This window comes from Myxine glutinosa, chromosome 13 (assembly GCF_964187855.1).
Source record: "Myxine glutinosa chromosome 13, kmMyxGlut1.1, whole genome shotgun sequence".
In the NCBI taxonomy this organism is placed as follows: Eukaryota; Metazoa; Chordata; class Myxini; order Myxiniformes; family Myxinidae; genus Myxine; species Myxine glutinosa.
Window position 1 is genome coordinate 63785182 of NC_136273.1, and position 13711 is coordinate 63798892.

Consider the following 13711-nt stretch of genomic DNA (forward strand, 5'->3'; position numbering starts at 1 on the left):
GTGATAAATGTAAGGGTGTACTTACTTTTTCCACATGCGAAATTTGCATTTATGTTTATTTAAATTATACAATGGACTACAAAATGTAAATGTTTCATGATATTTGTTATATTAAACCACCTTTATCTATCAATATTGTTGAAATGAAGATCAAATAGCTGTATTTTGAAAAAGTCAAAACTTTACGTGGGGTGTACTTACTTTTTCACGTGACTGTACATCTTCATTTGCCTTCAATTATTTCCCACGCGTCAAAATCTATGTCATTAACATTAACAACAAATTGTCACTTCCCTTATAACTCAACATTTCTCAGTGCATTCGACAACAATAATCAAATTCTACAACTAAGCACTTCTAGTTCGGGGATTTTCCACATGGATGGTTAAATCTGCATTTGCTCATTCCCATATCACTAAAGCAGAGTTTTCCAAACCAGATTCGTCCTGTTCTTGTGTGTATCATTCTTCAATTTGTTGCTGGTTCATGTGACAGAATTCTTCGTCCCACAAGACGTTTAACAGAATTTATTCGTCCCACAAGACGTTTAACAGAATTTATTCGTCCCACAAGACGTTTAACAGAATTTATTCGTCCCACAAGACGTTTAACAGAATTTATTCGTCCCACAAGACGTTTAACAGAATTTATTCGTCCCACAAGACGTTTAACAGAATTTATTCGTCCCACAAGACGTTTAACAGAATTCTTCGTCCCACAAGACGTTTAACAGAATTCTTCGTCCCACAAGACGTTTAACAGAATTATTCGTCCCACAAGACGTTTAACAGAATTCTTCGTCCCACAAGACGTTTAACAGAATTATTCGTCCCACAAGACGTTTAACAGAATTTATTCGTCCCACAAGACGTTTAACAGAATTCTTCGTCCCACAAGATGTTTAACAGAATTTATTCGTCCCACAAGACGTCCCAGACTAGTTAGTGTCTCTACCCAGTTACTGTCTCCTATGATTTGATAAGCCTGAACAACACCCCAGCAGTGGAGTCCCACTTTACATCAATAACTCGATTTCCCACTGCCACTGTACTTCCCTTACACTTCCCAACCGCAGCAGTAACTCTGGCTGCAACTTCCCTCTGCTCCCACCTCTTGTTCATCTGTGTTGTACTGTCCTCCTGCGGGTGACGCCTCCATCTGAATCTCTTTTTCAGACAATGTGGACAAACTTTCAACCACTCATTCCAACTCTCTCTCTTCTTCATATGTGGCAATTTCAATTGTCACCGTGCAAATTGGCTGGGTGTTGGTTCCTCTCTCACCAGCCATGACACTTCAGCAAAGGACTGCTGTGACTCTGTGGGACTGACTCAGTCTGTGAACTTTCCAACCTGGATTTCTCCAAATGGAAAGTCCTCCCTCGTGGACTTGGTGATGACTAACTTTCCTGCAAATGTCTCCTGTTCTTCCACCGCTCAAATTGGTTCATCTGATCATATGCTTGTGAGTCAATATCTCTGGCCATTTTCAGAGACTGCCTTAACGCTGGCGAGTCTGGAATTTCACTCGAGCAGATTGGCAGGGACTGCAAGCAGCCATCTCACTTCGGGAATGCTCTCCCATATCTACTGCCCTTATATCAACTCAGCCTGGGAATTCTTTCACAGAAACCTGATAGCACTCTCATGCAGATTCATCTCAACTTCAATTATACTGCCCTTCTTCTCACTCATGGTACACTGAATCCTGTAGTGAGGCAGTTGCTCTGAAACAACTTGCCTTCTCTTGCTGGAAGACCAATCTGAGCGAAGGCAATCTCAGTACTTTCCAAAAAGTCAGCAACAAGTGTGTGTCCACTCTCAGGAAAGCTAGAAAAGATCAGCCCAGCCTCATGAATGAACTTTCAAACTTCTCCCCTCCTCTAAAACCGAGTAGTGCCTTATCAAGTCTGTATCTTGAGTATGCTCCACTTCCATCCCTTCCCTTATTTCAAATGGCACCACAGCCAACTCCGCTCACGAGAAGGTGGAATGCCTGAATTCTGTTTGCTTCCAAATGTCACCAACCCCTCACTCTCGGTACCCATCTTTCCCTGCCATACCCAACTGTTCCTGGAATCTGCCTTTTGCAACTGGGAAGGTGGAGAAAGTTATTTCAACCCTTGACTGACTCTGCTACTGGACCGGACTGCATGAGCTCTCATGTGTCCTATAAACCTGCACATTCTCCCTCTGCCCTTTTCACCGTCATTTGTGCTCGGTCATCTTCCATTTTTTGGAAATCTGCCAACATCACCGCACTACATAAAACGATGCAAAAACAGATCTCATGCTCTTCCACGAGCCTCAACTATGTATAGGATTTTTAAAAAACGTCTGCATTACCCAAAACATGTCCATTGGAGGTGTAATCAGATCAGGAATCAGCACAAACCTTCCAGAGAGATGCCAAATGCATCCTCAATGACTCATTGAGTCCGTAGCACTGGTAGCTGTGCGTATACACATTGTAGTTCTGACCATAGAGGCGGAAAGACAGGAAGTCACTCGAGTTTTTAAAGCTGTTGGTGTTAGATACGAACACGAGCTGAGTCGACGCACCGCCAAGGTCCATGGACCCCACTGTATTTGTAGAGCCATCGTGTACCCATTGACCAGACCAGTCAAACTGCAAGACAGACAATGAAACAAATAACTCAGTTAGAATAGTTGGTCCACCCTTGCTCGTGAAAAAACAAAATAATCTCAACTACAACCCACAACTAGTTTTCATAAGTGCAGGGGTGAAAGTATCGCAATCATCGTTGGGGGACACATGAAATATGTAATGTTGTTGGTTTTTTTTTTTTTTTTTTTTTTTTGTTTGTTTTTTTCATTTCACATCTGGTTCATGCCCCAGGAGGAGGGGACTTTGGGTCACAGTGGTCAAAATGGGAATTACAATTTTTTAAAACTTAATTCTTATTGTCTCATTCCTGGTGGAACTTTGCGAGTGGAACCTGGTGAAACTGAGGAACTGAGGTGGAACTGGTGGAACTGAGGTTAAGTTTATAGAGTACATAGAGGGGGACTGTAATCGATTAATGAGAATAATAAGAATAAACACTCCGATGATTCCTTTAACAAAAGAAGAAGAAACAGAATATGAGGGGGCAACTATCTGTCACATTTGTGAAAAGGTGATGGATGAGGTGATTGGTGGTGATACAGTGATTGATGGAACGTTAGTTGGTGAGATGGATAAGGTTAAAGATCATTGTCATGTCACCGGAAAATAGAGGCCCGGCCCATAATGATTGCAACCTTGCATGCTCAACACCTAATTTCATTCCGGTCTTTCTTCACAACCTTGCTGGTTATGATGCACATTTATTTATTAAAGAATTAGCAAAGACAAAAGGTTATATTTCAGCAATACCTACCACGGATCAGGACTACATTTCTTTCACAAAAACAATCCCTGTAAAAATAGGATATGATCACCAAAAAATTAAGATATTGTTTTGTCAGGTAGGGTAGCAATATGTAGAGCCAGATAGATCTGTGTAGGTAGGTATTCGTCTGTCGCGGTAATAGTAAGGTCGATAGATGGAAAATACCCCCTCAACCCCCAAAAAATTGCTACAAAAGGTTTCTCAACCGATTCTGGTAGGGTTTAGTGTACTTTATAACATACTCAAAGTTTACCAACGTAGGACCCCCGGAAAAGTGTTTTTTTCAAGATGGCGTCCAAGATGGCCGCCGAAACCTCTTAATGATCATAACTATGTAACTATCAACTCAAATTTGATGATCTTGGTGTCTATCCCTAGGTTTTTGGGGGCAAGGAACACATTAAGACCATTAAAAATGAAAGTGGGCCATTATCTAACAGGTTGAGGGGGCATTTTCCATATATTGACCTGAAGAATGTGTCGAATTGGATCTAACTGAATAACTAATTCTCATCTTTCTCTTTTTCAGACATGATTCAACAATGAGTGCAAGCACAGCCAGTCAAGCTTTTTGTCCAATCTGCAAGGAGGAGATCGAGGATTCCAGTGATAACTGGGTTGCAATTCAGTGGAAGGGGGCGAAGGGTATAAATGAAGCCAGTGTAAAGCGGAAGGACGATCTTGTAGTTGAAGCCAGTACTAAAGTGCATAAAAGCTGTCGTCAACAGTACATAAATGATAAAAACATTAAAAGCCATGTTGCAAAGAAAAGTAGTGGTTCTGTGCCACCAAAGAGAACCACAAGACAATCAAGTGGAGGTTTTGACAGTGAAAAGGATTGCGTATTCTGTGGATGTACAATTGATTTGGACAAGGGACACTTTAGCTGGGTACGGACTGACAAATTTGTGGAGACAATTGTGGAGGTCTGTGAATCCCGTTCAGATGATTGGGGACATACTGTAAAGGGTCGGATTGAATACTATTTACGAGATTTACATGCAGCAGACGGACTTTATCATCATTCGTGTAGTGGAAATTTCCGGTCCTTCAAGTCTGTGCCTTTAGAGTTCCAGAAAGCCCCCGAAGCCAAGCGCAGAAAGTGTGGTCGTCCTAAAGATGAAGATAAGTATGAAGCATTTCAGAAAATGTGTGCTTACCTAGAACTGAACAGTGAGGAACAACTAACTGTTACATCTTTGAGCCTCATAATGAAAGGGTATCTTTGTAATCCTGATTCGGAACCGTATGACAATTACAGTTTGAAAAAGCGTCTTAAAGAACGCTTTAAGGACTCAATTTTTTTTGGTGAAAGAGAAGGCTTGGACGATATTGTTACGATGAGAGAACAAACGTCGCAGATTCTGAGATCATACTACAAGCAAACGTGTCAGGAAGGCGATGAAGAGTCCCAAAAACGCGCTATTATTGAAACTGCTGCTAGGTTAATCAGAAGTGATATAAAATCTCAGGTTTCTACCATGACGAATCAGTATCCAAGTAGTGATGATTTAAAACTTGATTCAGCCCTATCGTTCATTCCGACTAGTCTGCGGACAGCACTGGAAACATTGTTCGTTGGGAAAGACACAAGACGCAAGGTTGCGGCAGTTGGTCATGCCATAATTCAGGCAGTTCGCCCACGAGCTGTCATTGCCCACGAGCTGTCATAGTAGTGATCTTGTCATCGAACAAACGTTGATGAGGTCTCTGAAGAGCACTGGTGGTCTAACTCGCGGCAGTGGGATGACCGAGGACATGCGAAACCTTTGGACCTTATCTGCACCTGTAACATCCGAGTACAACATTGCGATGCAGGATTTCACAAACCTAACCTATACTACAAGTCCGCAACACAAAGACTCAACTGAGGCGCGCATCAAAAGAGATGCATCTGATCTCGAGAAAATTCGGATAAAGCTTGCAGCCTGCTCACCCTTCACATCTGATCCTACTCTGAGAAACATTGTCAACGGGATAGTGGCTGGGCCAGATGTGAATGTACATGACTTTGAATCGGTTGGAAACAAGATCATTGAAGATATAATCGGAAAGTCGGCATTTACTTACAAATTCAAGCGGAAAGACAGAGCCAAAACCCTTGGGAATATCTCTGCTGTGAAGATTGCTCCTGATCGTACCATTGATCCTGCCCTTCTGTTCCAGCGTTTCCTTCTGGTGTCAAGGTCAGGAGATCTTTCCCTTGAAGAGGTTTTGACGTATGAACTAAGCCCCTACCCTCCAGCCATCTTTGAGACCAGGAACATTCTTCGAACAGCAGACAAACCTCAGCTTGCTTAGGCAATTCGAGACCATGCTGCGGACTTATCAAGTGAGGCTGTGATGAACTCTATTCCCAAAACAGATTGTTACATGCTTGATGGTGGCTCTTTGCTCCATCGTTTACCGTGGAACAAAGGCGACTCATATAATGCAATAGCTGAGTCTTATGCAGACTTCACTGTGAGACATTACGGACAAGCGACAGTGGTGTTCGATGGCTATGGTGAAGGTCCCTCCATAAAAGACAACACACATCAGAGACGAGGAAAAAACCTGCACCCTATTGTTAGTTTCACTGCAGAAACAGAGTTTGCAGGCAAAAAGGACGACTTTTTGTCTCGTGACAAAAACAAGGCAGACATGATTGCTCTCATCAGCACAGCACTAACTAAAAGGGGATGCCATGTCATTCAGTCACCAGGGGATGCAGACGTTGATATCGTTAAGGCAACTGTTGAACGATCACGTCATTGCACCACAACGTTGGTCGGTGAGGATACAGATTTGCTGATCTTGCTCCTTCATTACTCCAGAAGAGACAATGAGATCATCTACTTCCGTTCTGATGCAAAAAAGCAGTCAAAAGAACACAGAGTGTATAACATTACCCTGTTGAAAGAAACTTTAGGAGACGATGTGTGCAATGAGTTGCTCTTTGTACATGCCTACTCAGGATGTGATTCTACTTCAAGGATTTTCGGCATCGGAAAAAAGTCAGCCTTCCGGAAATTAGTGAAATCTGATCCTGTCATGAAGTCCTGTGCTAGTGCATTCATCCTTCAAAACAAATCTCAAGAGGACATATCAGATCTTGGCAAAGACCTGATGGTTGATCTCTTTGGTGGCAAGTCTAATGATACGCTATCATCACTGCGCCATATCATTTTCACCAAAAAAGTGGCAACTGCTCAAGCATTTGTCACTTCTGAACGGCTCCCCCCAACATCACCTGCAACAATATTCCATAGCCAACGTGTGTACTTTCAAATTATGGTATGGATGGGGATGGCAAATGAAATGAACCCAAATGAATGGGGATGGAAACAGGAAAATGATCAGTTAATTCCAATTATGACCCAAAACAATGCTGCGCCTGACGAACTCTTGAAAATTATCCATTGCAACTGTTTGGGGGGATGCAAATCCTCTCGATGCAGCTGCAGACGCTATGGACTCCGCTGCACTGCTGCATGTGGCCCTTGCCGAACTGAAAACTGTGACAATCCAAACAACACTCAAGAGGTCGATACTGAGGAGGAGGATGACACTCAAAACTGAACGCTCTGAAACTTATTCGATGGACAAAGGTGTTTGTGCATTAGGTGACAGCTGAAGGTCATGAGTTCAATTTCATAATGATTCAACAGCTCAGTAATATCCAAAGTTGTCTTAATGTGTTCCTTGCCCCCAAAAACCTGGGGATAGACATCAAGATCATCAAATTTGAGTTGATAGTTACATAGTTATGATCATTAAGAGGTTTCGGCGGCCATCTTGGACGCCATCTTGAAAAAAACACTTTTCCGGGGGTCCTACTTTGGTAAACTTTTAGTATGTTATACTTATAACGTACGCTAAACCCTACCAGAATCAGTTGAGAAACCTTTTGTAGCAATTTTTTGGGGGTTAAACTGTATTTTGACCTGACTATAAGGAATCTGACTTGTAATAAGTTTCATGTGTAGGCGTTTTGTCGGGTAAGGAGTATACTTGTGAACCTACCAGGAGGTTAGTGTGTTTTGTAGTTAGGGATTAAAGAGAAGCGCCCCTGTGTGTCTCACCTGGTCAGCCAAACCTTTGTCCCTTATGGCACTGCACACCACTTAGACACGTAGTTCGGACCCTTAGTGCAACAATAAATTCCCTTCCCTGACGAGACTCTGGAAGAGAACCGGCAAAAGGAAAGTAGGCCGGGACACCGCCGATAATGGCCGCCGCCACCTACACCTCCGGCGGGCCTATCCACCTCAAATAGGACGCGCTATGACCACGGAGTAGGGAGCGAGGTTTGGAGGCGCGGTGGGCGTGGGCCTGAGCGAAGCTGGGAGGTTCGGTGGAAGGGACTGATTGGTTGGCAGTGCACCAAGGCTGACGTCAACGGCCAGGAGATATTAGTGAGCGCCGAATGCCATTTTGGCAGTTGGTTCGAGAGGGAGAGCACGAGAGTTGGTCGAGTTGGTCTGGAAAGAGAAGCGAGTTGGAAGGACGGAGAGAGACTTGGCAGTGAGTGAGAGAGTTGCCCGAGTTGAGGAGCGTGGAAGTTTTCCCAGCCAGAGCAGTTGGCAAGCGGTTCGGACAGAGATCCCGGCCCTGGCAGTTGCGAGCAGTTGACCAGTTTGGTTCACAGTTCACGGTTTGGGTTGGCAGTCCCGGTGAGATCCGAGTTGGCTTGTCGACCGTGCGCGATGGTCGGCCTCGTGGTGCTTGGTGCTCGGTGCTTTGGAGCAAGGCGTACCGCTGGATGAAAGGAGCCGCGTGTGGGCATGGGCGGACTGGCCATACGGGCATTTGGGCAATGCCCGGTGGGCTGGGACCGCTAGGTAAAAAATGGGCCGCTGGGCCTGATAAAAAAAACTGCTGAAAAAAATAATTGTCACGGAAAACTTCTGCCTCCATCCCAGGGGATTCCCCACTAAATATCAAAAGGTCAAAAGGTCATTATCATTACTAGCAACGGTACCCGCCCTACCGGGCAAAATATCAGACAAAGGCAAAATATATCAAAATATCAAATATATCAAAATATATCATATAAAATATATCTATCATATAAAATATGATATAAAATATATCAAAATAAGGCAAAATATCAGAAATTGAAGGCTTTTTTTATTTTAAACGATTTATATAAACATCCGTTGAATCATATCACACGCAAATCATCAAAATCGAAACAGTATCTTTAGAATTTCAATAAAAGCCACATCACTGTGCTGGTGTGCAGCTGTGTCACATCCTTGTTCACCAGATCTGTATTCCTCGGACTGCCTCCGAGAGTGGAGTGCAGCTGAGTCACGTCCTTGTTCACCAGATCTGTATTCCTCGGACTGCCTCCGAGACTGATGTGCAGCTGTGTCACATCCTTGTTCACCAGATCTGCATTCCTCGGACTGCCTCCGAGACTGGTGTGCAGCTGTGTCACGTCCTTGTTCACCAGATCTGCATTCCTCGGACTGCCTCCGAGACTGGTGTGCAACTGTGTCACATCCTCGTTCACCAGATCTGCATTCCTCGGACTGCCTCCGAGACTGGTGTGCAGCTGTGTCACGTCCTTGTTCACCAGATCTGCATTCCTCGGACTGCCTCCGAGACTGGTGTGCAACTGTGTCACATCCTTGTTCACCAGATCTGCATTCCTCGGACTGCCTCCGAGACTGGTGTGCAGATGTCACGTTCTTGTTCACCAGATCTGCATTCCTCGGACTGCCTCCGAGACTGGTGTGCAGCTGTGTCACGTCCTTGTTCACCAGATCTGTGTTCCTCGTACTGCCTCAGAGACTGGTGTGCAGCTGTGTCACGTCGTTGTTCACCAGATCTGCATTCCTCGGACTCCCTCCGAGACTGGTGTGCAGCTGTCACGATCTTGTTCACCAGATCTGTATTCCTCGGACTGCCTCCGAGACTGGTGTGCAGCTGAGTCACGTCCTTGTTCTCCTCTATAAGTTACTATTTTATCTTACCTACCGTCAATCGATACGATATAATAACGAAAACCACACATAGTGTGCTTTTGATATTTATTCGTGGCTGATTTGTTTGAACCTGAAGTGAGATCATCTATCGGTTCGAGGATGCACTCAATGTCGGTATATATCACGAATGGGTGTTTTATACCTTTGGCTAAATTTTTGAATTCTATCCGGGTACCTTATTTCGGCGGTTTAACTGCACAGGCAGGATGCTTGCTGCAGAATTCGATGTGTTTTTCCATTCTTTCTGGAGTATAAAAGCAGTTAAGACATCGCCTACAGATGTAATTTTTACAGCGACTCTTTCTTACTTGTGTAGAAACGAATCTTTCAAATTTTTTGATGTATGCATAATGTGATTTTTCTTCTGAATGAAATAATAGAATGTCAATAAATGGTTCACCCCATTTGTAGTTCTCGGAAATTTGAAGCACCTGTTGTCGGGTGTTAAACCAAATACATTTGTAACTAAGTTATTCAGCTTTTCTAATTTCTGGATACGTTTCAATGTTAATGTATATAATCTATACCATCATCATTTAACTCATTCCCAAACGGCTCATAATTTGATACCCTGTCAGCATTATCTTTAGCAGGATGTTTGTGAGCGATATCAGCCCATTTACCACACTTAAGATCATTATTTTTAACATGAATAACCACCTTTTTATTTTGTATAACCTTCGGTAAAGGAATGCAGGAAGAACCCCGAAGAGGGTCTGGTTTTATAACGCGTACATCGATGTAAAGTATTCTAGCAATAGTAAATCCGCTACCCACAAGTACCCTTTCTACGTCTTGTTCTTGATTTATAAGGTCATTATAAATGCTCGTTGACAAGAAATTCTGGAGTGATAAGGTAAAGTAAGGTCTCGTAAACATATAAAAGCACTCTCTTTTAGCTTTTAATTTTTCATTAATCGGTTCTTCGTTACCCAATTTTTTCAATTCCAGCCAAACTCCCATTTGAACTTTAATAGGACTTCTCATCTCAGCCACAGTATTCTTTACATATCCTTCAACACCGGTTTGATTATTCCAAGCGCCTCGGCTACTGATTGGGGTTGTGCGGGTTTAAACTCAAAAACCTTTGTTTTAGTATAGTGTGGAATTACACCAGCAATGTTTCTAGTAGTGTATCCTCCCAAACAGCTTTTTATGTGCTTTTGGGATTTAAGATGCCATCACAAACGTAACAATATATTTTCTCTCGTTCAAGCGGAACCATCATCTGTAGCTCTTTAGCCCTGTGTTTGGGGGTGAGCTCATGATTTTTATAATGTTTATATTCACGCTCACAAACGTAGCAATACACCATTTTAATATACACTATATTTATTGAAACTAAAAAAATCAAAAAAATTTTTTTTAAAGGTTATTATTTCTTATTTAAAGGACTAGTTTGTAATAGTAAGGGATGAGAATTCCTATATGGAGGGTAACCGACCGCATGACCTTCGGATTGCGACGGGGATCCGTGCTTGTTCTCCATGGGGGTTCACATTCGCTGTCATAAATATTCACAAATGTTTACAAACTAGCAATGCCAATACTATTCGCAAAATAATTTTTTAACCATATGGATAAAAAAATTGGTTGTTATAATTATTTAATTATTTTTAGAAATTCGAGAAAATTATGAAAATGTGAAAAGTGTAAATTTAGAAAATCGTGAAATCGTAAAATTTGAAAATCAATTTTTAATTTTTTGAAATTCGTGAAATCCGAAAAATAATTAATTAATTGCCCACTTCCGGTTTGTGGTGTGTCAGTTCCGATTTGAAGTGAATTTGTTTCGGTTTTGGAGGCACTTCATTTTGAGCCAAATGTAGAATTTACACACGACTTAAATATGTATATGAGTTATATATGAGTATATATATATATATATATATATATATATATATATATATATATATATATATATATGAGTTATTATGTGAATCCAGACAGAGTGGACCGCCAGGAAGGCGTCCCATACAGCCTTTGCTGCATCTTGCCGGAAGCGATAAGCACCGCCTGCCAAACAGTACATTACAGATACAGAGCCAAGTGTGTAGGAAGCTCGCTGCGTTGCCCTGATGATGCCCCAATAAGGGCGAAACCAGGTCGGCAACTGAGTTTTTCATGCACTTGTGACGGTAACTGAATTAGCATCTTCACGATGTACCTTCGTGGTGCGGGATGGCTCTACCGGAGCTTCGCAGACAGGGTGGCGGTGACGTCACCGCGTTAGCTCATTAGGTTGCAGCACTAAATTATATATATATATATATATATATATATATATATATATATATGTATATATATATATATATATATATATATATATATAGATATATATATATATATAGATATATATATATATATATATATATATATATATATAGATATATATAGATATATATATATATATATATATATATATATATATATATATCTATATATATATATATATTGTTACGGTCCGCGGATTAGATGTTATTTTTACGAGCGGAGGTAACCGCGGCCGAACAGTTGTTCCCTGACACCCGATTCACCCAGACGTTGGCCGTATCGCGCCACCGCTATTCAATCGGGAAAAGACTAAGACGACGAATGCAAAGAGGAAGAAGGAGACGTACAGAAGAGTAACGGGGCTTATTATTATTTACACACATAAGCAAAAAGAGCAGTCACGATTATTTACAGGGGACATGAGACGCAGGTGACACAGTGCAAATGACTAGCTTACCTAACAGGCTTAATTAATACCCAGGACAGAACAAACGAAGACACAGACTCACGCGGGAATGATGATAGGAATTGGCTGGAAGGAGAGGAAAGTCCAATTTGTTCGGCAGCACGAATCGGCGCATTCGGCAGCCGCCGTCCCTTCGCGGCCCTGCTCCAAACTGCCGTCCAGGCCCCAAACGGCTGTCGAGTCTTGTTGCTGCTGTAGACGCTGCTGCTGGCGAGCAAGGTGACGAATAGCAGGCTTTGTGCTTCCCTGGATGATCTTCTGCTTTTGGACCTCACGACTCAGCCCTGCTCTGACGACCCAGCTCTTTCCTGTCCACCTCACCACGCAGCTCAGCTCAGCCTTTCAGCTCATCTCTGGGACTCATCCGCTTGTCTCCTTGGGGAGTGCCCCCGCGGCGGGTTATATAGGCCCCGCCCTTCACCCTTTGCGAACCTCCCCCAAGCATTCTCTCTCCGCCCTCTCAAGCCAAACCCCTCGTTCTGGGTTTGATGAGCGGGGCCGACTTACTCCTCCCCTCTATGACGAGGTGGAGACCCGCCTTTCTTCCCCAACCCTGCCTCGTGGTCAATGGCGGCTTTGGAGGGGATGTAATTGCCAAATTGAGGCTTGGCCATTACGAAAGGGGAAATGGAGGTTTTTTGGGAATGGGAATGAAGGGAATCTATCTCTTTTACTCGGTGCAATGGAGTGTCATTTTAATGGAAGACAAGGCCTTACTCTAAAACACATAATAAGATATAAGCTACTGAACAAGGGTTTTATCGGGTCCTGCAATGTGGTGTTTCATGGAATAACTACCGAGACGCCCTTTTTATCTTTACACAACTCCGGAGGCAGGAGGCGCAGAATAAACAATAATAATAATAATAAAGCACACAATAAAAAAAATACAGTCCTCATATCCGCAACAATATATATATATATATATATTGTTACGGACCGCGGATAAGATGTTACTGGATTGCCGAGCGGATGGCGCCGTGGCCCGAACCGTTAACAATGACTAGACCCGATTCTGAACGTTGGCCAAATCGTGCCACAGATATTCAATTTGGAAAAGACAAAGACGACGCGGATGTGAAGAAGAAGAAGAAGACAAAGAGGGTTTGAAATACTAATATAATTTATTACTATTTACAGGACCAAAGAAACCAAGGAAGAAGGAAAGATAATAAAATAAAGCAGAAAGAGGGACGGACCAGAAGGACACAGTGAAACTCTAGCTTATCTATTACAGTCTTAATTAACCCAGGGACAGAACAAACAAAGACGGACTCACACGAATGGGGAATGGAGGCAGGAGTGAATGGCTGGACCGGGAGGAAGGTTCAGCTCGGACCAGAGGACAGCCGGGCCGGGAGGGAGCAGCCGCCACCCTTCCTCAACAGCAACCTGCCGTCAACGCTCAAGCTGCGGCGGTCAAAGCTGCGATGGTTCAAAGCTGCTGTGGTTCAAGCTGCTGTGGTTCAAGCTGCTGTGGTTCAAGCTGCTGTGGTTCAAGCTGCGGTGGTTCAAGCTGCTGTGGTTCAAGCTGCTGTGGTTCAAGCTCCGGTGGTTCAAGCTCCGGTGGTTCAAACTGCTGCCGTGGGGACGTCGTGTGCT

General features: G+C 43.1%; 1 protein-coding gene across 2 annotated transcripts in view; it reads right to left on the bottom strand.

Moving 5' to 3' along the window:
* The window catches only part of LOC137438995 (ectonucleoside triphosphate diphosphohydrolase 3), a 49142-nt gene that overhangs the window by 12350 nt on the left and 23081 nt on the right, over positions 1–13711 (bottom strand). For both annotated transcript variants that reach the window (XM_068134542.2, XM_068134541.2), the window contains exon 6: positions 2395–2628. In XM_068134542.2, coding sequence (XP_067990643.2) covers positions 2395–2628 — 234 coding nt within the window. The remainder of the gene's footprint in view (positions 1–2394; positions 2629–13711) is intronic.